The 26,778-nt window shown below is 39.6% G+C and overlaps 1 protein-coding gene across 1 annotated transcript in view; it reads right to left on the bottom strand.

Moving 5' to 3' along the window:
* Positions 1-26,778, bottom strand: part of LOC127419881 (gastrula zinc finger protein XlCGF7.1-like) — a 380,158-nt gene that overhangs the window by 183,764 nt on the left and 169,616 nt on the right. Inside the window, exon 2 of the mRNA XM_051661693.1 lies at positions 1,751-1,964. Within this exon, the coding sequence (XP_051517653.1) occupies positions 1,751-1,964 (214 nt within the window). The remainder of the gene's footprint in view (positions 1-1,750; positions 1,965-26,778) is intronic.

Raw genomic sequence — 26,778 nt, 5'->3', positions numbered from 1 at the left:
TTCTAAACAGCCGAGGAATGGTATACTATTTGTGAACATTCAGACACCAGCCACACCACTGTGGGAGGCATTTACAGGAGCATTTAAATATGAGGACACTACATGTAAAACCTTAAAAATGTGTAATCAATGACTGAATGTTACACCGAGGCCTGTACTCTGGAATGGGATTCATTCGGAGGTGGAGGTTCTGTCATGGTCTGGGCCGGTGTGTCACAGCATCATCGGACTGAGCATGTTGTCATTGCAGGCAATCTCAATGCTGTGTGTTACAGGGAAGACATACTCCTCCCTCATGTGGTACCCTTCCTGTAGGCTCATCCTCACATGACCCTCCAGCATGACAATGCCACCAGCCATACTGCTCGTTCTGTGCGTGATTCCTGCAAGACAGGAATGTCAGTGTTCTGCCATGGCCAGCGAAGAGCCCGGACCTCAATCCCATTGAGCAGTCTGGGACCTGTTGGGATTGAAGGGTGAGGGCTAGGGCCATTCCCCCCAGAAATGTCCAGGAACTTGGAAATGCCTTGGTGGAAGAGAGGGGTAACATCTCACAGCAAGAACTGGCAAATCTGGTGCAGTCCATGAGGAGGAGATGCACTGCAGTACTTAATGCAGCTGGTGGCCACACCAGATACTGACTGTTACTTCTGATATTGACTCCCCTTTTGTTCAGGGACACATTGTTCCATTTCTGTTCTGTGTCAGTGAAACTTGTTCAGTTCATGTCTCAGTTGTTGAATCTTTTTATGTTCATACAAATATTTAAACATGTTAAATTTGCTGGAAATGTGAGTTGAATGTGAGGATGTTTCTTTTTTTGCTGAGTTTATATGCAGTAGAAAACGTTTAATTTGTCTTGATTACATTTTGAATTCATGACACTAATGCACTAACATGCTATACGTGGCCATAATCTGTGCCGATTACACTCTGTTACTGTAATTTATGATACCATACGACTGCAAAGACAGATGCATAAAAGAGTGTTCAATGGTTAGTTCACCCAAAAATGAAAATCCTCTCATGATTTACTTACCATTAAGCCTTCCCAGATTACTTCTTCAGTTTAAGGATATTTCAGCTGCTGAAGAAGGAAAGTCATACACATCTGGGATGGCTTAAATGGAAGTAAATAATGAGAGAATTTTCGTTTTTAGGTGAACTATCCCTTTAATGTTCAGAATACAGACAAAAGAATGATGACAGAGGCATATCTTTAGGCAGATGTGTGAATGGCTGTGGACGACATGGACCAATGGCAGTAAGAAGGTGCTTAGCAGCTGGTTAGAAGTTTTCCTAAACTTTTGTTCAGACGAGCTGTTATGAACCACCAAAATGAACTCAAACACACCTTTTTGGCCAGATTTTGCTCTAAATGCCATCTTGTTTTTTTTTATTTTGTATGAAGTATATTGTGACCGTAAGTGTATTATCTGAAAAATAACTTTAAATTGTCTATCGACTGGTGAACTATCCTTTACAAGACATAATTTTAAAAAGACCAAATTAAGGCTTTAAGCGAGACCCTAATCCAGAATCACTGTTCCTGCAGAACTGTTTTGACTGTTATTTTAAAATTAAAATAAAAAGATGTACCTTAAAAAACAACTGAGCACTTCTAAACTGACAATAAAAAATAGAGGGAAACTTTTTAGTGTGACTTTTGAGTGATAAAATCATCTGCTAACAGATCCTAACAAGTCGATTGTCGTGAGTATGTAAAACAAATTTACAAGAAGAAACATACCTGAAGGAATAAAATCATCTTTACTCTGTTGTTCCTTTGCTGTGGTTTCTTTATAATCTTCATCACTCTGTTGTTCCTCTACTTTGATTTCTCCTCTCCTCTTCATCAGGATCCTGCAGTCCAGCAGCTTCACTGAACACATCTTCACTGGTATCTGCAGCATCTGCTGTTCTCCGGCGTGGATTACATCCTTCTGATCTCTCATGATGAACATCTGAACACAAAAACATCATCATTATAATGGACTGACATTCATCAAACTCAAGATTATTATATCATTGTACACAAGAACAAATCTGTTAAACAAAATAACTTATTTAAAAGTTATGATGATAACACTTTTCCATGGTTATAGCGAGAATAAACATTGTGTGGGGTAGTCTGATACAGTCTAGGATATAAAAGTTGATCCATTACATGTTTGGTGTGTGTAATAATGGAGAGATCAGTCCAAGGAATCCATGGATTTAATTCACAATATCAGTCCATTTCCCAGGGTGGTTAATTGCCCTTTTGTTCTTAAATTAAGAGTTCCTTAATTCGTTCTTAGAGAAGATTTGTTTACCCTGGGGGAGTCAGTGTCAATTTCACAAGTACTGCTTTGTTTTGTAGCAGATGAAATTAAGCAGATGCGCATTCTTTAAGTCAGACATTTCGACGCCATTCTTGCAGGATTTCTAGTTTTATGACCTAAAGGTCACAGTGACCACGTTTACATGCACTTGAGAAAATGGTTTATTCCTGGGTTTTTGCAGAAATGTCACATAAACAAAAACCTTAGACCTAGGTTTCTCACGAAGAAAGCTGCTTATGTGGCCCTGTAAACACATCAGTGGCGTTCTAACACGTTTGTGAGGAGTGCGCATGTGCGTGGAACAGACCAAATAACAAACATCATAGAGTGGAGCCCAACAACAAGCCAACAAAACATTTCTGGGAGTACAGTGGGAAAAGTACATTCATTACCCATTTATAAACACCACTGTAAAATATCAATGGTCCCTCACGTTTGCGTATGCATTCGTACATTGAGGGAATCCCAGAGTTTAACGTAAAGGGAAACCCCACTACTGAAGCGCAATTCCGCTGCAGGTCAGGATAGAAAGGTAAGGAAACAAACACAGAAAGAACTCTGGAATATCTGGAAATAAAGCAAAGCAACAGATAATAAAACAGTGAAATCTTCCCCAGTTACCATGTTTGTTATTCACAAAAACATTGTGGGGAAATTACGTTGCTGTGGAGAAAGCAGCTTACTGACTGAGCTGCATGTATACAGGAGTATGCTGCTTATACAGTGCATGTATACTGGAACTGCTTTCTCACAATAGCCCGCTTTCTGGTGTCCATGTAAATGTAGTCACTGTGTGTGGACTCAAAGCCTTTTTGAAGAATCCAGTTAATGGCTCTCTGACCATAAGACCAAGGATGGATTAAGAACTGAGAGGCCCATGGTCTGGTACACCACTGAGGCCCCCATGACATGACTACATTCACCTATGCAATACAGGACGCTTGGCAGATTTGGTTGGATTTTTCAAACCGATGGAAGAAAAGTTTGTAGCAATGTCTTACACGGCCAATTATATGTGCTTTTTAATTATGAACCAATCCATTAATAACATTATTAAATACATTAATTGATTGACTGGAGTCATGTGGATTACTTTTATGCTGCCTAAATATGACTTTTGGACTGTCAAACAGCCAGCAGCCTGATAGCACCCATTTATTTTCATAGTATGAACAAAAAGAGCTGAATTGTGATCTTATAGATCAAAGAAAGAAAGTCATACACATCTGGGATTGCTTTAAGAGAAGTAAATCATGAGAGAGTTTTTGGGTGAACTAACCCTAAATTCCACCTTACCTGCAGATAACCAGGTTAGATTCTTGGCCAAACATTGATTTTAGTTGGGTTGTCTTGTTTTTTCTCCCTGTTACCTTTACCTCAGCATCCGTTACAGATCAAAGTGAGGCGCATGTGCAGTAATCTGATCCTCTGCACGCGCTGCTCAAGTTAAAAAACACAGAAAGAACTCTATTAATTATAGAGTTGCTGAAGTTGCTGAAACTCTGCTGAAATTAAAGTTTATTGTCTATCCCACAGGGATAGAAATTTTTCTTGACGTAAAAGTCTCAATAAAACTATACATACATTACATTAAAAATAAATAAATTAGGAGTCAAGTGACACCATGCGAGGAGCGGACGTGTAAATGACGAGCTCTGCGCACTTTGCTCGTTTTTAATAATTTTTTTGTCATACACCAGTGAGATCTGACACATCCTGCTACATATCTGTTCTTTGAAGTCAACATGGCAAAGAAGTCAAAATCATTGGGCTCTGGAGATATAAAAAGACACTTACGTGCTCAAGCTGAAACCACTGACAGGCCTGCGGACCAGGGACTCGATTTTGAACAGTGTGGCAGGAGACTGTCCAACATGCCTGTAATGCTGATGAAAGTTGTTGCTGACTTAGAGAATCTTGCTGTAATAAGTCAATTGATTACTGTGATGGAATCAAATTCAGAGAGTTGGTTACAAGATTGTCAGATGTCGAGAGACAGATCGATTTTCTGGAGTCATCAGAGAGGGAATTGGCTGCTAATCCACTAGCAACCAAGACAGATTTGGAATGAGTTTTTGAAAAACTGGAGGATTTGGAGAACCGTAGTAGGCGAAATAACGTCTGCATTGTTGGAATTCCTGAGCATGAGGAAGGAAGAGATATGGTGAGGTTCCTGGACGAGCTCCTCCCCAGTCTGCTCGACGTGGCAGGCCACAAGCTGGAAATCGAGCAAGCTCACAGAGTCCCGGCTCGCAGATCTGCTGAGGGAGACAGGCCCCGATTAATTTTGGCCAAATTTCTGAGATCATCAGATAAAGATCTTGTGTTATACAAGACGAGTAAAGGAAAGCTTTCTTGGAAGAACCACAACATTTTCTTTTTCCCAGACTTTGCGAATTCGACAAGAGAGAAACGTGATCGATTTAAGGAATGCAAGAAACTCTTACATCAATGGAAGATCGCTTTTGCACTGATGTTCCCGGCCAAACTGAGAATAGATGCTAAGGATGGCCGCAAAATATTTACATGTCCACAGCAAGCACTGGCCTACATAAAAACATTGGAGTGAGTAAGCCCTTGGGTGATTTTTATGTTGCTGTTTAGTGGACCCGTCTCACTGAACATACAGTGCATGATTGGAGTCCACCTGTGGTAAATTCAGTTGATTGGACATGATTTGGAAAGGCACACACCTATCTATATAAGGTCCCACAGTTAACAGTGCATGTCAGAGCACAAACCAAGCCATGAAATCCAAGGAATTGTCTGTAGACCTCCAAGACAGGATTGTATCAAGGCACAGATCTGGGGAAGGGTACAGAAAAATTTCTGCAGCATTGAAGGTCCCAATGAGCACAGTGGCCTCCATCTTCCATAAATGGAAGAAGTTTGGAACCACCAGGACTCTTCCTAGAACTGGCCGCCCGGCCAAACTGAGTGATCGGGGGAGAAGGGCCTTAGTCAGGGAGGTGACCAAGAACCCGATGGTCACTCTGACAGAGCTCCAGAGTTTCTCTGTGGAGAGAGGAGAACCTTCCAGAAGAACAACCATCTCTGCAGCACTCCACCAATCAGGCCTGTATGGTAGAGTGGCCAGATGGAAGCCACTCCTCAGTAAAAGGCACATGACAGACTGCCTGGAGTTTGCCAAAAGGCACCTGAAGGACTCTCAGACCATGAGAAACAAAGATTGAACTCTTTGGCCTGAATGGCAAGCGTCATGCCTGGAAGAAACCAGGCACCACTCATCACCTGGCCAATACCATCCCTACAGTGAAGCATGGTGGTGGCAGCATCATGCTGTGGGGATGTTTTTCAGCAGCAGGAACTGGGAGACTAGTCAGGATCGATGGAAAGATGAATGTAACAATGTACAGAGACATCCTTGATGAAAACCTGCTCCAGAGTGCTCTGGACCTCAGACTGGGGTGAAGGTTCATCTTCCAACAGGACAACGACCCTAAGCACACAGCCAAGATAACAAAGGAGTGGCTACGGGACAACTCTGTGAATGTCCTTGAGTGGCCCAGCCAGAGCCCAGACTTGAACCCGATTGAACATCTCTGGAGAGATCTGAAAATGGCCGTGCACTGACACTCCCCATCCAACCTGATGGAGCTTGAGAGGTCCTACAAAGAAGAATGGGAGAAACTGCCCAAAAACAGGTGTGCCAAGCTTGTAGCATCATACTCAAAAAGACTTGAGGCTGTAATTGGTGCCAAAGGTGCTTCAACAAAGTATTGAGCAAAGGCTGTGAATACATATGTACATGTGATTTTTTTATTATTATTATTTTTTTTTAAATAAATTTGCAAAGATTTCAAACAAACTTCTTTCACGCTGTCATTATGGGGTATTGTTTGTAGAATTTTGAGGAATATAATGAATTTAATACATTTTGGAATAAGGCTGTAACATAACAAAATGTGGAAAAAGTGAAGCGCTGTGAATACTTTCCGGATGCACTGTACACTCGATTGTCCGAGGAAGCTGGGCGCATTTTTCGTTTCGTTTTGTGCTGCTTCCACCTAGCGGCTGGAGTTTGTTTGTGTAATATCATTTCTTCGGGACAACTTGTGGATGAATCTACTCATTCTGGGTGCTTATGCCTCCTGTTGGCTGGACCTGGCTTTGTGCTATATTTTTGCTGGACACTGGAGTGAGTTTGACTGCCCAAAGAACTGAACGGCCCGTTTTTTTTTGTTTTTTTTTGTGCTGATTACATTAGAGGCTGGAGCTTATTTTGTGGAGCAACACACCTTTGAGACAATTAAGTGGATGAATCTACAAGTTTTTTTGTGTTTATTCCGCTTATGGGCTGGAGTTTCTTTTATAGATTATCGTTGTCCAATTTTGTATTACAAATTTTGTATATAAACACTGGAGCAAACCGACGGCAAAGTTGTCCTGGGGGCTCTCATAGGCGTACATGGACTGTTTAAGTTTAGACGGATGGGAAAAGTTTGGGGTTTGTTTGTTGCACTAATGTGGAATGTGGTCACCCCATAAAAAGAAAGAAGGTTATTACTTTTCTTAAATGTAAGAAATATGATATAGTGTTTCTTCAAGAAACACATCTTTCCCCGCAGGAAGCTGAAAAATTTGGGAAGATATGGAGTGGGCATGTTTTCTTTAGTGCTGGCTCAAGTAAGAGCAGGGGAGTCATTATATTGATAAGTAAACATCTACAATTCAAATGTCTTAAACAGATTAAAGATAAATTAGGAAGAGTCATTATTGTTTTAGCAGAAATTCAAGGGCAAAGGTTTATTTTGGCTAATACTTACGCACCTAATGCTGATGATCAGGACTTTTTTATAGATCTTGAAGGAGACTTTAATCTGTTGATGGACTCAGTCCTTGATCGTAGTGAAGCAAAAGTGTGTAAGCCCCCAACACTGACGCTTCACAGGATGAGTAAAAATCTGGGTCTTACAGATATTTGGAAACTTTTGAACCCATCTGGTAGGGCTTATAAAAAAATTTCATCAGTCCATAAGATTTATTCTAGAATGTATGTATATATTTAGTTTGGCCTCAGAGAACTGACCTGATTGAAATGCAGATTTACTATTATTTTTTCACGGAAGGTGGAGTTTTTGCTATTCAAGGCAAGATAGTCATACTTTGAGTCATGGGACAAAGCAGGGAAGCTTTTGGCTAGATATATAAAGCAGAGAGAGTCTTTTTCTACTATTCCCTCAGTGAAATCTGCTGGTGATTAAATATTTACCTCAGCCATTGATATTAACAATGCTTTAAAAAAAATTATATCTTGATCTTTATAGTTCCATGTCTCCATCTACTGATGAAGATATTAGAAACTTTGTGGAACCATTAGAACTCCCTAAACTGATGACTGAGCAAAAAAAAAATCTCTTGATTCTGATATAACCTTGGGAAGTAAGCAAGGCCTTGCCTACAGGCAAGACTCGGGGGCCAGCTGGCTTTGCCACTGAATTTTTTTAGATCTTATGCTATAGAACTGGCTCCACTATTGTTAGAAGTTTATATGGAATCATTAAAGAATGGAAAGCTTCCGCCAACCATGACACAAGCCCAGATCAGTCCGATTCTTAAAAAGAACAAAGATCCAAGCGAGTGTCAGTGTTACAGACCAATTTCCCTGATCCAGCTAGACGTAAAAATATTGTCAAACATTTTTGCCAACCGTTTAAGTAAAGTTATAACATCTCATATACATATAGATCAGGTGGGGTTTATTCAGGGCTGTAGCTCTTCTGATAACATTAGGCGTTTCATCAATATTATGCGGTCAGAGGTGAATGCTCAGACTCCAGTCGCTGTCATTTCACTTGACGCTGAAAAGGTGTTTGATATGGTAGAATGGGATGCTCTTTTTAAGGTTTTGGAAATACAGGTGCATCTCAATAAATTAGAATGTCGTGGAAAAGTTCATTTATTTCAGTAATTCAACTCAAATTGTGAAACTCGTGTATTAAATACATTCAATGCACACAGATTGAAGTAGTTTAAGTCTTTGGTTCTTTTAATTGTGATGATTTTGGCTCACATTTAACAAAAACCCACCAATTCACTATCTCAAAAAATTAGAATACATCATAAGACCAATAAAAAAAACATTTTTAGTGAATTGTTGGCCTTCTGGAAAGTATGTTCCTGTATATATATATATATATATATACTGTATATGTACTCAATACTTGGTAGGGGCTCCTTTTGCTTTAATTACTGCCTCAATTTGGCGTGGCATGGAGGTGATCAGTTTGTGGCACTGCCGAGGTGGTATGGAAGCCCAGGTTTCTTTGACAGTGGCCTTCAGCTCATCTGCATTTTTTGGTCTCTTGTTTCTCATTTTCCGCTTGACAATACCCCACAGATTCTCTATGGGGTTCAGGTCTAGTGAGTTTGCTGGCCAGTCAAGCACACCAACACCATGGTCATTTAACCAACTTTTGGCAGTGTGGGCAGGTGCCAAATCCTGCTGGAAAATGAAATCAGCATCTTTAAAAAGCTGGTCAGCAGAAGGAAGCATGAAGTGCTCCAAAATTACTTGGTAAACGGGTGCAGTGACTTTGGTTTTCAAAAAACACAATGGACCAACACCAGCAGATGACATTGCACCCCAAATCATCACAGACTGTGGAAACTTAACACTGGACTTCAAGCAACTTGGGCTATGAGCTTCTCCACCCTTCCTCCAGACTCTAGGACCTTGGTTTCCAAATGAAATACAAAACTTGCTCTCATCTGAAAAAGAGGACTTTGGACCACTGGGCAACAGTCCAGTTCTTCTTCTCCTTAGCCCAGGTAAGACGCCTCTGACGTTGTCTGTGGTTCAGGAGTGGCTTAACAAGAGGAATACGACAACTGTAGCCAAATTCCTTGACACGTCTTTGTATGGTGGGTCTTGATGCCTTGACCCCAGCCTCAGTCCATTCCTTCTGAAGTTCACCCAAATTCTTGAATCGATTTTGCTTGACAATCATAAGGCTGCGGTTCTCTCGGTTGGTTGTGCATCTTTTTCTTCCACACTTTTTCCTTCCACTCAACTTTCTGTTAACATGCTTGGATACAGCACTCTGTGAACAGCCAGCTTCTTTGGCAATGAATGTTTGTGGCTTATCCTCCTTGTGAAGGGTGTCAATGATTGTCTTCTGGACAACTGTCAGATCAGCAGTCTTCCCCATGACTGTGTAGCCTAATGAACCAAACTGAGAGACCATTTTGAAGGCTCAGGAAATCTTTGCAGGTGTTTTGAGTTGATTAGCTGATTGGCATGTCACTATATTCTAATTTTTTGAGATAGTGAATTGGTGGGTTTTTGTTAAATGTGAGCCAAAATCATCACAATTAAAGGAACCAAAGACTTAAACTACTTCAGTCTGTGTGCATTGAATTTATTTAATACACGAGTTTCACAATTTGAGTTGAATTACTGAAATAAATGAACTTTTCCACAACATTCTAATTTATTGAGATGCACCTGTATATTCGGGAATACATTTATTAGACGGATAGGAGCACCCGGCAGGGTTGTCCTCTTTCCCCATTATTGTTCTGTCTTGCCCTGGAACCATTAGCAGCCGCGATAAGAAGGGAATATGATTTTCCAGGGGTGGTGGCGGGAGAAATAGCGCATAAGCTTTTGTTTTATGCAGATGATATTTTATTATTCGTCTCCAGGCCCACTATATCTATGTCTTGCCTACACAGAATTATTAATTCCTTTTCTAAGTTCTCAGGATACAGAGTTAATTGGTCTAAATCTGAAGCTTTGGCTCTGACAACGTACTGCCCAGTAACGGTTTTTCAGCCGGGTGGCTTCCAGTGGCCTAAACAGAGCATTAAGTATTTGGGCATCTTATTCCCAGCAAATTTGTGTGATTTAGTTAGAATTAATTTCGACCCTTAATAAAAAGGTTTTCAAGTGATGTGGGCTGATGGACTTCATTACATTTATCTATGATTGGAAACGTTAATGTTATTAAAATGAATTTTATTCCAAAATTCAACTACCTGCTACAGTCTCTCCCTGCAGATGTCCCCCTCTCTTACTTCAAGCAATTTGATTTTTACCCAAGATTTTGTTTCATTATTATGCATTCGGTCTCAGACATTTGACTCATTGGTCACTACCAGAGTGTTTAATTCGGATATTTATTTAAATGCTGCCTCAAGCATAAGGCAGAACCCAAAATTACGTATTAATAAGTCCCCTTTCTGCTGGTCAGTGTGGATTGTGAGGGAGGTTAAGACGCTCTGTGACCTATATGAGAGTGGAGTGCTGAGATCTTTTGAAAACATGGTTCAACATTTTAGGATTCCAGATCTCAGTTTTATAGGTAGTTACAGCTGTGCCACCTGCTCTGTACTATTTTTGGGAGTAGCATACACCCCCCTAAAGCAGCAGATACTCTGGAAGTGGTGATAACTGCTTTTGGAAAAGGTCATGAGGCATCAGTGTATTACTCCCTGCTAATTCAGCGTCTGGGGGACGGAGCTTCAACTTCTCTCAAGAGATTATGTGAGAGATTTAAACTTGGTATTGGAGGAGGGAGTGTGGGCTAGGATTCTAAAAAATGTCAAGTCTGCATCTAGAGATGCAAGGGTGCGCCTTATGCAGTTTAAGATTTTGCATCGATTCTACTGGACCCCCTCTACAGGCTTGGTCTTAAAGACACACCCACCTGCTGGCGATGCCAATCAGATAACGGGGACACAACCCATGTTTTTTTGGGATGTGTTAAGATCCAAGAGTTTTGGTTGAGGGTTCAGAGCTTCATATGTGACGTGGTAGACACTCGGTTTTCGTTTTGCCCCAGACTGTGTGTTTTGGGTGATGGGGCGGTCCTGAATGTGGGTGATAGATATATGGAGAGCTGGGTCCTGACCGGCATGTTGATTGGCAGGCGGGTAATCCTCAGGGGATGGAGGTCGTCTGGTGCGCCCTCATTTCGTGAATGGTGTGTCGAGTTGGGCAGGGAGGCGGCGTTTGAGAAATTGGTATATAGAAGGCTGGGCAACCTGGGTATTTACATCAGGAAGTGGGGTGGCTATCTGGCCTTTTTGGAGGGCTCTTGGGGAGGGGCAGCGGAAAGGGACTATTGTTATTTTTTTTTTATGTCTCTAAAAATGTTCTGCTGTTTTATTGTCTATTTCAGTGTCTTTGTCAGTTGGCTTTTGACCACTGGAGTGTTTGTTTGTGTCGGGTGAGGGTGGGGAGTTTAATGTTCAGGGGGGAAAAGATATGATTTCATGCGGTTTGATTTTGCATTTTCTGTTATGTCTATGTGATTTGCTGCACAGAGTCAATAACAATTGTTAATAACAAAAAATAAATAAAAATAAAAATGACATATAATAAAAACCCAAAGGCAACAGTACAATATGAGTTACAATATCCAGTAAGTCCGTAAACAGGTTTAAATTCAAACAGAAATTTGTCTTGTGTGACCATTAAAAAATTATCTTTCAATCACAAAGATTGAAAAATATGAATAAATCACAATTTAATCAAGTAAAATATTTAGCACACTTGGTAAATTGTCCTTTTATTGGCAGAAATTTTGCCAAAAATGCACATTGACTGTCTTTCCAAAAACAATATAAATGACAACATCAAGTACTATATAGTCATTTATGGGATTAGTGAAGTTTTTAGGATGTAACCACAATGTTTCTGGAACGTCAGCCAAAGTCCTTAAATACAGAACCAGTGCTGGGTAAGTTCCTCTAAAAAAAGTAATTAATTACTAACTACTAATTATATATTCTACAGTGTAATTAGATTACTGTACTAATTACTCTGTCTGAAATGTAATTGCACTATTTATTACTAATTACTTTCTAAAACCCTGATCAACCTCGACCAGATGAAAAATACAAGGATAGACATGAAACTGTTCTTTTAATTCTTTCAAATAAATCATATAAAATCAAATAAATTATTCATGTACTGGCCAAAGAATTTAAGGGGGCAGCATTAAACAAGAAAACATACATTTTAACATTAGATGTGAAATTTAGATTTTAAATTCACTATTGTTTCATATAGAATTGTTCTATAGTCTATACAGTATTTAACGCAATTACATCAGAAGTAACTGTAATTAGAGTAATCCCTCACATTTTTCAATGAAAAAGTAATTTAATTACAGTAATTAATTAATTTGCAATGCATTACACCCAACACTGGATAGAGCTTTACCAATAACTCGGCAAACTAGACTAAAATATAAACATGAGTTTACCCACAGACAGACAGAATGTGTAAATAAACCTGTTCTTGAGTGTTTTAGTTGATTTGTTTACCTCTTGCATATGACCAGTAATCACAAATATGTATTTAAACAAACTCGAGGAAAGCATAAGATCGTTTTTTGTGCCCCACTCTCACCGAACATTGAACTCATTTACATTCAGCCGCTGATTTAAAGAGCTCATTGATCAGAAATTCATCTTAATATTCTCAGATTTCTGCTTATTTCTCCTGAAACTGATTTTTTAAAGCGTTAGTAACAAAACAAAGCACCATGATGAGATACAAAAGCCTCTTTTACAGTGATTAAAACGCCTAAGAGAGAAAAGTGTACAACATACACTGAAAATATAAATGAAAAATAAATATAAATCTCACAAATGATGTTGAACACTTACCGAACTGAGTTCCTCTTGTGTCTTCTGGAGGTTTGCAAAACAACTTCTGGTGAATTTCCTCCACCGAATGGACTGGAGTGTTGATGCGTTTGAGAACAAATATCTACATCTGAATAATAAGCCCTGTTCTTCTTCTTGTGTTGTTTAATGGCGGCTGACAAGCCAACATATGGTGTATTACCGCCACCAACTGGACTGGAGCTTGACGCATTAATAAGAATGGGGAAAAAACTTTATATAATATGTTTATTCAATCCTATTTTCCATTCCTGTTTTCCTGAGATAATTAAGTATTTCTCTTTGTATGTTTGACTGTCCTGAGGCACAATTCAATAGGTTTGGTAAGCTGAAATTGATTGAATCTATATTTCTCAATTTATTTCATAACTCCTCTCTTTCCCTTGTAAACATTACACAATGTAATAATACATGTTCAACAATCTCTGCTTCACCACATGTCAAGCATAAACCTGTTTGATGTTTCCCTATTTTGAACAAGGAATGATTTAAGCCAGAATGTCCTATTCGGAGCCCAGTGATAATTGTATCTTCTCTCTTATTTTTGAGACCTATTCTCCCATTTCCAACTTGTTTTGGATATTGTATAGGTGTCTTCCCTTTTTTTCCTTGTCACTTTATATTCATAAGTTTTCTAATTCTTCCTTTACCTCTTCTTTACTGAGTGGTATATGAACTTCAACATCCATATGATCCATTGGCTGTTTAGCCAGTTTGTCCACTATTTCATTTCTTTGTACTCCCACTTGTGCTGGTACCCAAAGAAATCTCAGGACCATCCCCAGTTTCTGAATTATAAAAAGATGTGTAAGTATCTCATATACTAAATCTTGTCTTGATTCAGACTGCCCATTTAATAAGCTATTTAAAGCTGATTGAAAAGCCCTCATTAGCTGAACAATCAGCCCTGTTGTATCACTTTAAAGTTTAAATACATTATATACTGTAAACTGTTTTACAGCATTATACAGGAAAATGAATTAAATGTTTCTATGAATCTCTTTCATCCTCTAGCAGATAACATTCAACAGCATTTGGGAAACTACATATAAGAGAACAGATCACCCCAAAATTAAACTTCTGTCATCATTTACTCAACTTCATGTTGTTCCAAACCTGTATTACTTCATCTTTTCTGTTGAACACAAAAGGCAAACTTTTTATGTTGTGACCCATCTCCATAAAATTAGTTATACCACGGGTCTGTTGAATGCTTGATTCTGACTGGTTGACAGACGTTCTAAGGTGTGGAATTATTTTTCAAGTAAACACACGGCTATGAAGTAGTTCCAGGTCTTGACCGCATAACGGTTCCATATCACTTCGCCAAATGATTTCAGTTATTTCAAAGAGCCGTACAGGCTACCACAACAAAATAACCAATTCAAACAAAGACATTAGTTAAGTACATCGGATAAGAATGACAAACAATGTCTATAATATCCTACATTTATAGGATATACACACACACACACACACACACACACACACCGTACATGCTACCACAGCAAAATAACCGTATAAACAAACACATTGGTGAAAGTAAATCGGTTAAGAACGTCAAATAAGTCTCACTGAACATACACTCGACTGTCCGGAAACCGAGCACCTTTTTCGTTTCGTTTTGTGCTGGTTCTGCCTAACAGCTGGAGTTTGTTTTGTGTAATAATAATTTCTTCAGGACAGCTTGTGGATGAATCTGCTCGTTTTGGGTGCTTATGCCTCCTGTTGGCTGGAGTTGGTTTTGTGCAATATTTGTTGCAGGACATTGGAGTGAATTTGACTGTCCCAAGAACTGAACAGCCAGTTTTGTTTTTTTTTTTTGTTGGTTCCGCTAGAGACTGGAGCTTGTTTTGTGGAGGCACACACCTTTGAGACAATTAAGTGGATGAATCTACACATTTTTTTGTGTTTATTCCGCTTATGGGCAGGAGTTTGTTTTATAGATTATCTTCTATTGTGTAATTCTGTATTACAAATTTTTGTATAGAAATACTGGACTTGAGCAATTCGATGGCAAAGTTTTCGCAGGGGCTCTCGTAAGCGTACATGGACCGTTTGAGGGATGGATGCCGGCTGGCGCTGTCACGCGTGGGGTTAATGTGCACGTTTTTCTTCTTTCTGTTTGTTTGGTTCGGGTGAAGTTTGGGGGTTGATTGTTGCACTAATGTGGAATGTGGACGTAATAATTTTATATTTGACACACAATCTAATTTCTCTAATAAGTCAAAAGGTCAAATGTTAATATGAGTGGATTATCTCTCTCCACATGGAATGTGAATGGGTTGGGGCACCCCATAAACAGAAGGAAGGTTATTTCTTTTCTAAAACGTAAGAAATATGATATAGTGTTTTTTCAAGAAACATCTTTTCCCACAGGAAGCTGAAAAATTTGGGAAGATATGGGGTGGACATGTTTTCTTTAATTCTGGCTCAAGTAAGAGCAGGGGAGTCATTACACTGATAAGTAAGCATCTACAATTAAAATGTCTCAAACAGATTAAAAATATTAGGAAGTCATTATTGTTTTAGCAGAAATTCAGGGGCAAATGTTGATTTTGGATAACAATTATGCACCTAACGCTGATGGTCAGGGCTTTTTTATAGATCTTGAAGGGATGTTGCAAGCCGCTGGCACCCCTCATGATATAATATTGGGAGGAAACTTTAATCTTTTGATGGACTCAGTCCTTGATCATAGTAAAGCAAAAGTGTGTAAGCCCCCTAGAGCAACATTGATGCTTCACAGGATGTGTAAAAATCTTGGTCTTACAAATATTTGGAGACTTCTGAACCCATCTGGTAGGGACTATAAATTTTTTTCCATCAGTACATAAGATTTATTCTAGAATAGATTTATATATATCTAAGTCCCTCATTTCATCTGTTGTTGATTGCTTAACTGGAAACATTTTAGTCTCAGATCACACCCTGGTGAGTTTAGAGGTGTTGCCATATATGGAGAAAAAGAAATCATATAGTTGACCTTTAATGTATCCCTTTTGCAAAATCCTGATTTCCAACAAATGTTAAAGACTGAATTCAATGTTAATATGGAGACCAAATGGTCCTCAGTATCCTCTGTGGGCGTGGCTTGGGAGGCACTTAATGCAGTTATTAGGGGTCGGATCATACAGTATACCTCATTCACCAAAAAATCCGAAGCATGAAAACTTATTAAAAGTACCGAGACAGAGCTGAAGCGCTGAATGTCGTCTGATGGCCTCAGAGAATTGACCCAATTGAAATACAGATATAATATTTTGTCACGGAAGGTGGAGTTTTTGTTATTTAGGGCAAGACAATCATATTTTGAGTCGGAGGACAAAGCAGGAAAGCTTTTGTCTATATATATAAAGCAGAGAAAGTCATTTTCTACCATTCTCTCAGTGAAATCTGCTGGTGGTGAAATTTTTACCTGGGTTACTGATATTAATAATGCCTTTAAAGGATTCTATATTGATCTTTATAGCTCCATGTCTTTGTCTACTGATGAAGATATCAGAAACTTTGTGGAACCATTAGATCTCCCTAAACTGACGGTTGAGCAAAAACATTCTCTTGATTCTGAGATAACCTTGGAGGAGCTTGACGAGGTAATTAAGTCCCCACCTACTGGCAAGGCTCCGGGGCCAGATGGTTTTGCCACAGAATTTTTTTAGATCTTATGCTACAGAACTGGCTCCACTTTTGTTAGAAGTTTATACTGAATCATTAAAGAAGGGAAAGCTTCCTCCAACCATGACACAAGCCCGGACCAGTCTGATTCTTAAAAAGGACAAAGATCCAAGCGAGTGTAAAAGTTACCGTCCAATCTCCCTGATCTAACTAGATGTAAACATTTTGTCAAAAATTTTGTCTGACCAATTAAGTAAGGTCATGACATCTCTTATACATATAGATCAGGTGGGATTTATTTGGGGCTGTAGCTCTTCTGATAACATTAGGCGTTTCATCAATATCATGTGGTTAGTAGCGAATGATCAATCTCCGATCGATGCCATCTCACTTGACGCTGAAAAGTCTTTTGATATGGCAGAATGGGATTATCATTTTAAGATTTAGAAATGTATGGGTTCGGGAGTACATTTATTGGTTGGATTAAGTTACTTCATAGACACCCTGTAGCAGCGGTACAAACATATGGATTAATTTCAGATTATTTTACTCTGGATAGGGGCACTCAGCAGGGTTGCCCTCTTTCCCCTTTATTGTTCTGTCTTGCCCTGGAACCATTAGCAGCTGCGATAAGGGGTGAGCATGATTTTCCAGGGGTGGTGGCGGGAGGTGTGGCGCATAAGCTTCTGCTTTACGCAGATGATATTTTATTATTTGTCTCTGAACCTACTAGATCTATGCCTTGCCTCCACAGAATTATTAATTCCTTTTCCAAGTTCTCAGGATACAAAGTCAATTGGCCTAAATCCGAAGCTTTGGCTCTGACAGCGTACTGTCCAGTAATGGCTTTCCAGCCGGGTGCCTTCCAATGGCCCAAACAGGGCATTAAGTGTTTGGGGATTTTATTCCCAGCAATTTTGTCTGATTTAGTTAGTGATAATTTTGAACCTTGAATAAAAAGATTTTCGAGCAACGTGGGCAGGTGGGCTTCATTACATTTATTTATGATTGGGAAGGTTAATGTTATTAAAATGAATTGTATTCCAAAATTTAACTACCTGCTACAATCTCTCCCTGTAGATGTCCCCCTCTCTTATTTCAAGCAATTTGATAGCATAGCGAAGTTCTTCATTTGGAATGGTAAACATCCCTGATTGCATTTTAATAAGTTACATAGGCCGATTGACAAAGGAGGGTTAGGCCTACCCAAGATTTTGTTTTATTACTATGTGTTCAGTCTCAAACATTTGGCTCATTGGTCACTTCCACCTGAGAGAGCCCCTCCCTGGTTTGTTATTGAACAGGCAGTTCTTGCCCCTATTTCACCATTACAAAGCATCTCTATCAAACTAATCGGAAAAGTTAAATTACACCCCGTTATTTCGCATTTACACTCGGTATGGACTAAAGTGTCCAGATTGTTTAATTTGGACACTTATTTAAATGTTGCCTCGAGTATATGGCAGAACCCAAGATTACGTATTGGCAAGTCCCCATTCTACTGGCCAGAGTGGATTGTGAGGGGGGTTGCTACACTCGGTGACCTATATGAAAGTGGAGTGTTGAGATCGTTTGAAAACTTGGTCCAACATTTTGGGATCCCCAGACCTCAGTTTTATAGGTATTTACAACTGCGCCACCTGCTTTGTACTATTTTTGGGAGTAGCACACACCCCCCTAAGGAGGCAGATGCTTTGGGAGAGGTGATTGCGGCTTTTGGAAAAGGTCATAAAGCATCAGTGTACTACTCCCTGTTGTGGGGTTTAAATGTTGATTTATATATATATATATATATATATATGTTTTGCATTTCATTGTTATTGTATGATTTAATAAAAAAAATTTATTACAAAAAGTTCAAAAATGCATGCTATACTTCATTCAAAAGTAATTTACTTGGTTAATAGTAACTTCAGAAACTATTCAAACAATAAATGATATTCAAAGAGTACATAACTTGATTAAAAAACATACATCATTAACTTTGAAAGAAATAATAACTTCAGGAAAGGGCATATGCCAAAATAATAAACATAACACCCTCTATCTTCCTGCCTACTCTACCCAATCTAAAGTACTCTTAATTTTGGATAAAAGTAATACAATGAGTATGCTGACTCCCTTGCTATTCAAAAACAATAGAAAATTGAAAATAAAGAGTAAAAAATAAAAGGCTCCCCTTCCCTACCACTCTTTGTGTAAAACAGTTTTACATTATTTCATCCAGTTAATCCAGTTTGGGACCTATAGGGTACACGGTGGCCCCAATGTCAACTCCAGAAGGTTTTACAGACACACTGATCATCTGTTTGGCTGCAGCACTGGCCAGCATTGATCTGAGGAGAGGCACAACACAACAAAACAACAACACAAAAATAACAAAAGCTACAGCTATTACTATTCCCATTTTAGTAAGCCATTCTTTCCAGGATCCAAATAGCTAATCAAACCAGTTTCCAATATGTTGGTCTCTTCCTGCATTTTCAGTCACCTCTTCCCTCAGACCTTTCAGCTTCTTCGTTGCTTCAGTAATGGATCCATCAGGAGCTGTATTGTTTGGGATATAAGTGCAACAGTCAACTCCAAACATTACACACACGTCTCCTTTTTCCGCCAGCAAAAAATTTAGTGTCTGATTATTTTGCCATGTCATTTTGCTTGTAGCATCTAGCTGTTCTCCTAAGGCCTTCAATACTTTATCAGTGTAACTGATGAATCTTTGCTGATTGTACTAAATGTAATTTATCCATTCTGTATTCTTATTAACTGGTATTCATACGAATATAGACTCAAAGCCTGATTTTACTTAAACTCTAGCTTTAAATTTATGTGGTATTCCTCTTGGTTGACCAATTGCATCTAAGTATACATTAGGGTCTGGCTGGTATGCTCTTTTTACTCTATATTCTCTCTTTGCAGTCCCTCTAGATCATTTTAGAGTTTCAGATTTCTTTGGGTCCCATGTTAACATCGTTATTTATTTAACTAGTCTTACTCTGGTACATATTCCTTTCCACCCTTTGGGTAATATAGCCCACAATCGTTTTCCTCCCTAAATCCAAAAGTAGTCTACTATGACTACTGTTTGTTCCTCATATGTTCTTATCACAGGAGAGACCAAAGTTTGGTTTTTACAATTTACAAGGCATCCTTCCACAGATTTATCCATACATCTTGGGGCTTCTATTACTGTAAAATTTTCCTTCACTGTGGCTGTTGCCAATATAATTCTGTTAAACTTATAACCTTTTGCTTGATCATCATATATTTGTCCCTCCAGATGCCAAATCATTGCACAGTTGCCTCAAAATTGTCCCACATTAACCTTTATTAAAACACTCATAGTCAAGCCTGGGGTTTATGGCATATTTTAGAGGATTTTCTTGCATCTATTCGAATGTCTAAACATTTACATTCATCTCCCCAAACTTCCTTATTGTAATATTCTTGAAATTCTGGATGTCCTAAGATTGCCAAACACTCGGCTGGGCAGAAGGGTATTCTTTTTTTAGCACAATTTTGTGAGTAATATTGGGCACAATGCATATTATCATATTGGTTGGGCACTAATGTAAGCTTTTTCAGAGGTGATGGTGAACATAACACGCAATTAGACATTCCCAATTGTTTCGCTGTATACTCTGCCCACCTGAACCAATCATTATGGTATGCATTCTCCAGTAATCTTTCATTTTCCAGTAATGGGTCTACTTCATAGTCTGTATCATTGTGAGCATCATAAAAGGTTCCCAGTGGCAATTCTACAAACCTCTTTTTAATGGATTAATTTCCTTGAGTGCCTTGTGTCGAATCAGTAGCATTATGGAGACCCTTCGGGAAACCAGTCAAAGGCTGAGAAGTCAGTTGTGGGAAACTCCTGCCTTGGTCAGAAGTTAAACATGGGAAACTCTTCCTGCCCTGGGTATGGGGATTGGTCTCTAATAGGCCTTGGGTCTGGGGCAACTGCTGCATCAGATGTACCAACATCAGTATCAATGTCAGAACCTCTCTCACCTTCCTGTTCTGTTCCCTCTGGCTGCGGTACATCCTCCTGCAGTTGTATTTCATCTCTTGCAACAGCATTACTACTCTCTCCTTCCTGCTCTGCACTTCCTTATACTTGTTCTGCCCTTTCTTGTCATGGGCTTCAAGTTCTCTTTCAACTTCAGGGGAACCACATCTAAATCTTCCTGATTGTCAGCTGCACTATCTCTTTGGTCTTCTCGTCTCCTTGGTCTCAATCTAGGCACTCTAATGCAGTGATTCAAATGATACCACGTTGTGCTACCTTCTACTTGTACTGCTGTTGGGGTTGCCCTTACTGAGGTATAAGGTCCTTCCCTTCTGTGTTCATTCCATTTCCTCCTAAAAACTCTCAGGTACACTTGGTCTCCAGGAACTATGGGATAGGGCACTTCTTCTTCTTCCCTGTGTCCCCTTCTCTGTTCCTGTGAATAAATGGCTTCATGTATAGTAGTTAATTGTCTCATGTTAGCCCTTAATTCCATCTGCAACTAAAGGTGATCCTTCATAAGGACCTCTCAAATATGGTACCTGTTAACATTTCATGCGGTGTTAGATTAGTGATTCTGTTGGTTTGCATGCAGTAACTCATCAATGCAAGAGGTAGAGCATCAACCCAATTAAATTTAGTGTCAGCACAAATTTTGTTAAGCTTAGCTTTGAGAGTTCCATTCACTCTTTCTACCATTCCCTTTGATTGTGGATGATAGACACACCCTAGTCTTTGTTTTATTCTTAGTTGCTGTAACTGATTTCACTGTTCTTTGGACAAATGCTGAGCCATTGTCAGAACTGATTTGAGATGGTATACCAAATCTTGGAATTCTTGAATTTCTCTGGTCAAAAATTGTATCACACTTTGGGCTCCCTGATCTGCTGATGGTACTGCTTCTACCCATCTACTGAATCTGTCTATTATCACCAGCATGTTTCTTTTTCCTCTTACTGATTTTATCATGTCCACATAGTCTATTACAAGATGTTTAAATGGTCCTTCTGGAACTGGTATGTGACCTATTGGTGCAGAGTTTCCTTTTCTGACATTATTTGGGCTCAAATTTTACATTCAGCCAAAAATTAATTTACGATTGCCTGTACGTATGGGGACCAATATCCCTGTCGTTTTATCTTCTTAATCACTTCACCCCTTGCGCAATGGTCAAAACCATGCACATCTGAGATCAGAATAGTAAGGAGTGATGTTGGAGCAATCATGTGACCTTCATGTGAGCACCATATACCATTTACATCTCTGCTTGCACCTCTTTGTTGCCATACCCATGTTAATAAGGGCCAGCTTGATGCTGCATAAGTGCTATATCATCCAATTGGGGTTGAGGCTGGATCAAAATTGAAGGTGCCATTACTGCTAATTGACATCCTGAAGCCCTTTTGGCATGAAGTCTGCAGCATTATTGTCTTGAATGACAAAGTCATTGCCTATTTTGTATGCTTGACATTTGATGATAGGCAATCTCTCTGGATGCATCATGGCTGAAATGAGTTTGATTATTTGGTAACCATGCTGAATTGGTGTCCCATCACTCTTTTTGTACCCTCTTTGTTTCCAGACTGCTCCAAATAGATGGCACACTCTGTGCATATGCAGAATCTGTATAAATATTAACAGTTTGACTTTTAGCCAGTTGACAAGCTTCAGTTAGTGCTTTCAATTCAGCCAACTGTGCCGAGCATGGTTGCTCACAATGCTGAAACACAATTGGAACAAAACTATTGTCTTTTCTCTTAACAATAGCATACCCAGCATGATTTCCCAGATGGTCTCTGAAACATGACCCATCTACAAAATAATCTGCCTCTGCATCAATGATCGGTGTTGACTCTAAAACTGGTCTTAAACAAGTAAAAGCTAGAGTCTATTACACATTCATGAGGTGTTCCTTCCCCTTCTAGAGGAATGAAATTGGCTGGGTTTATTGTTGTGCATCGCTTTATGGTGGTGTCTGGGAAAGTTAGCATTGTTGAATATGTCAAACACCTGGCTTGGGTTAAAACAAATCTACCTTGTTCTAATAGTTCTGCTACTTTGTGATGGGTGTAAATTATTACTGGGTAGCCCATTGTCACAGTGGAAGCTTTGTCATAAGCAAAATATACTGCTGCAAGTCTTTGATAACATGGCGGGTAGCCCTATGCTACACTGTCCAATTTGGTGCTATAATAAGCAATTGGTTGCTTTTTTCTTACACTACAGGTTTCCTGCATTAAGACTGCGGATGTATAATTTTTTTTAATAATTTATCACACATTATACATTTGCACATATACAGTGAAATTCTTTTTTTTCACATATCCCAGCTAGGCTGGGGTCAGAGTGCAGGGCCATGATACAGTGCCCCTGGAGCAGATAGGGTCAAGGGCCTTGCTCAAGGGCCCAACAGTGGCATCTTGGTGGTGCTGGGGCTTGAACCCTTGACCTTCTGATCAGTAACCCAGAGCCTTAACTGCCCTGCAGTGGTATCCATCTCTTCTATCTGCTACATACAAATGAAATGGTTTGGCATAGTCTGGGGTTGCTAGAGCTGGACCTGTCTGAAGCTCTTTTTTCAATGATTCAAATGCCATCAATGCATCAGTGTCCCATGTTAGTCGAGCTCGGAGATTCTGATGCCCTGTCTGTTTCATCAATGCCCTTAAGGGGGCCGTTTTGATAACATAATATTCTATCTAATCAGCACTAAAACCTGTCATACCTAAAAAGGTTATCATTTGTCCCACTGTTTGTGGTTGAGGTGCTTTACTTATGCCCTCCAATTGGCTTGGTGATATAGCTTTAGTTTTATGTGTAATGATTCGTCCTAAATATTCTACCTGTAGTAGGCAGTACTGCAATTTTTCTTTAGAGACCTTGTGGCCTCTGTTAGCCTATTTAGTGAGCACTTTGACAGAATCTTGTTGACATTGTTCTAATGTTGTTAAGCAAATTAACAGATCGTCTACTTACTGTATCAATGTGCTTATCTAGTCTAAGATCTTCCAGATCTGTTTTCAAAACTTGATTGAACACATGTGGTGAATGTTTAAATCCCTGGGGCATTCTGGTGTATGTATACTGTTTACCTTGATAGGTGAATGAAAAAGGTGTCTGCTTTCCTCTGCTAAAGGGATCCTGAAAAAAAGCAGAGCACAGGTCAATGGCAGTAAAATAATTGGCAGCAGGAGGAATATTAGTCAACAGTGTATGTGGATTTGGAACCTCTGAAGGCCAGTCTTCCACTACCTCATTAACTGCTTTCAAGTCATGCACTAAGTGCCATTTTAATTTGTCTGCCTTAGCATCTGGCAGTATGGGTGTGTTACAATGGCTTACTGTCTCAATCAATACCCCAGCTTTGATCAGGCCCTCAGTAGTCTTTCTAATCCCTTCTACAGCCTCCTGTTTCAATGGATATTGTTTCTTTCTTGGTAGCTGTTCTCCTGGTCTGAGTTTAATTCTGACTGTGTAAGCAGATTTCACTAAACGTCTGTATCATGTTGAGACCACAATTCAATGGTACTTGTTTTCTCATTTCTAACATCAATTCAGCTGTTTTTGAATCCACTTTCTTTTCCTTTTCATAATGGTTGTACACAGAATTTTTACGTATGTTTTGACTGGTGATTCAAAAATTAAAGATTATCTGTTTCTTCCCACTTTTTCCTTTCTGCTCTCTTCACCATTGGTCCTAAGTCTTTTTTCTGACATCCCTTACTTCCCTATATGGTAACACGTGGAGCTGAATCTGGTACTTGAAACCATTTTTCAATGAAACTACATTTCTCAATTTGTAGTGCTGCTCCTTCTGGTCCTACAATTATGTATTGTGAACTCAATGGAACTTCTTGTCCTTTTGTGTCATTCAACCATTTCTTTTCAAGCTCTGGGTCCCTACCATATTCATATATTATGGTACAATGAAATTCAATTTTTGGCAAGCTTGATTCACAAAGCTGCTCTTTGATGTATTTTCCCCATTTGCTGATAGTTTCTTGTACATCTTTCCATAAACCTCCTAACCAATATATGTTTGCTTGTGGCTCTTGGGGTTCTTGGAATTTTGTGACAGTCATTTGCTTGGTTTCCCTGCTGTCTATGTATATTCCCTCTGGAGAGCACCATATCTGCAAGTTCATTTTACATATGGCATCCCTTCCTAACAAATTAACAGGTGTTTGTTCTGATATTAGAATGGGAATTTTTGTTTCTGCATCTTTTACTTTTATGCTAACTGGAGCCGTCATTGAAATTAGCTGTGTAAGTCCCGAGAATCCTACTGTCATTACATATTTTCCAGACTTGGGGAGGTGAGAGGCATTATTTGGATTTATACATGTGAACATTGCTCCAGTATCTAGCATAACTGGTGTTGTCTTGCCCTCTATTTTAACCTGCAGCATAGGTTCTTGGTCAGCATCAGATGATATCATTGGAAGCTGACCCCTCCCCATAGGATCCTCTGGGCAGCCCTAGTAGCCCTGATTTGGTCCATGCCACGGGTTGACTGGACCTGGCGCTTGAGCTTGGTATTCTTGCTGCCATGAATTACTGCCTGGATTTGGTGGTTGATCATTTTGCCATGGATTAGTAGGGCAGTCTCTTCTGTTGTGATGCTGATTGCATCCCCAGCATATTCCTGGTGGGCCATTAGTTCTCTGCTGGCCACTGTTTTGTCTTTCTCTTCCCCCTTGTTGTTGTCTGTTCCAGTTTCTGTTGTTTGATTGTTCTGGTTTCAGGTAGATTACAATTGGTGCTGGTGGCTGTGATGTATTTCCAGCGGTTGTCATTGCATTCTGGACAATAGGTGCAGGTGCCACTACTGTGGTTTGAGCAGCAGGTACAGGCATGTTCACAGGAGCCATTACTGCTGATTGCTCCTCTTCTTTGACCTTTACTGTAGCTTGAATCTTCTTCCTCTTGCCAGTTAGTTCTTCCAGTTGTAGTTGTGTCAGCTTTCTCTGCAGCTCTCTCTCTCTCTCTCTGTGTTTTAGTTTCTGCTCATTCTTCCTGTATTGTTCTACAGCATGAGCCACATGTTCGCAGAACTCCCTTTGTGTCTTGGAGTTCAGTCCAACTACATCTTCCAGCTTGGCCTTTACTGGGGGTGGTATGGCATAGACTATGGCAGTTCTGAATAATGTTGTCATCACTGGATCTCCTTCTGGGTTTCTTTCCAGCTTCCAGCTTGTTTACATCTTCTCAGTTGTCTCTGAATGTAGGTGGTAGGATTTTCTGTTTCACCTATTGGTTCTCCTTTCAGGGATTTCGGGTCCATCCATGTTGGGTATTCTTTTCTTAATGCTGACCATACATCAGCGTGATATCTGTCAAATGGGAACCCGTCCATTCTTGGGTTGTCAATTGGTTGTCTTAGATGCACCATTCCAAGAATCTCATTCATCTTGGATCCCCCCAGGCATTTAGCTAGTAGGGCTTTGACATCTCCAATAGTCAGCAACTTGCCCATTGTTTCTTCTTCCACCATTCTGATCCATTTTCCAGCTCCCTCATGGATATGTGGAAGGCGGGCTATTAGTCCATCAAGATCTTTATTAGCCCATGGCACATACTGTCCTTATTTTTCCCTTGATCAAAATCGGACACTGTGCTTGGTATTCACTGGGTAGATGCATGCTGCTTGGATATTCACTAGGTGGATGCATGTTGCTTAGACATTCACTGGGTAGATGCATACTACTTGTGGATCTTCTCAATCTGCCCCCTCCACTTCTTTTTCAGTATGGTTCTTCTTTTGGCACATCCTCAAAGAGTAGTCTGCCTGAAACATGTTTGTATTCTTTCTTAGGGCTGTTTGAGTGTGTTCTTCCATTTGAAATGGCTCATGCACAATTAGGCTGCTTTAAGAACCAGAAACATTTCTCAGAAATATTTCTCATAATCTATAACTCTGCAATAAATTGAATGGCATCTATGCTAATAATATTTGTTTCCCTGGATTCATATCCTGAGTTTACCAGAGCCGGCCAGACCCAGCTCTGTTCCTGCTTGGTGTCGGACTCCACTGCTATGTGTCACTCAGTGATGATGACAAACTACAGCCAGTGCTAGCCAGACATCACTTCAGTCTTTTACGATGGACTTCAGAGGATGAACTGATGCCAACCCCAACTGTAAGACATCGGATACTTCATATGC

This window comes from Myxocyprinus asiaticus, chromosome 29 (genome assembly GCF_019703515.2).
Source record: "Myxocyprinus asiaticus isolate MX2 ecotype Aquarium Trade chromosome 29, UBuf_Myxa_2, whole genome shotgun sequence".
NCBI classification, from domain to species: Eukaryota; Metazoa; Chordata; class Actinopteri; order Cypriniformes; family Catostomidae; genus Myxocyprinus; species Myxocyprinus asiaticus.
The sequence above is the reverse complement of the archived record's forward strand: the minus strand, read 5'-3'. Positions and strand labels throughout refer to the sequence as shown.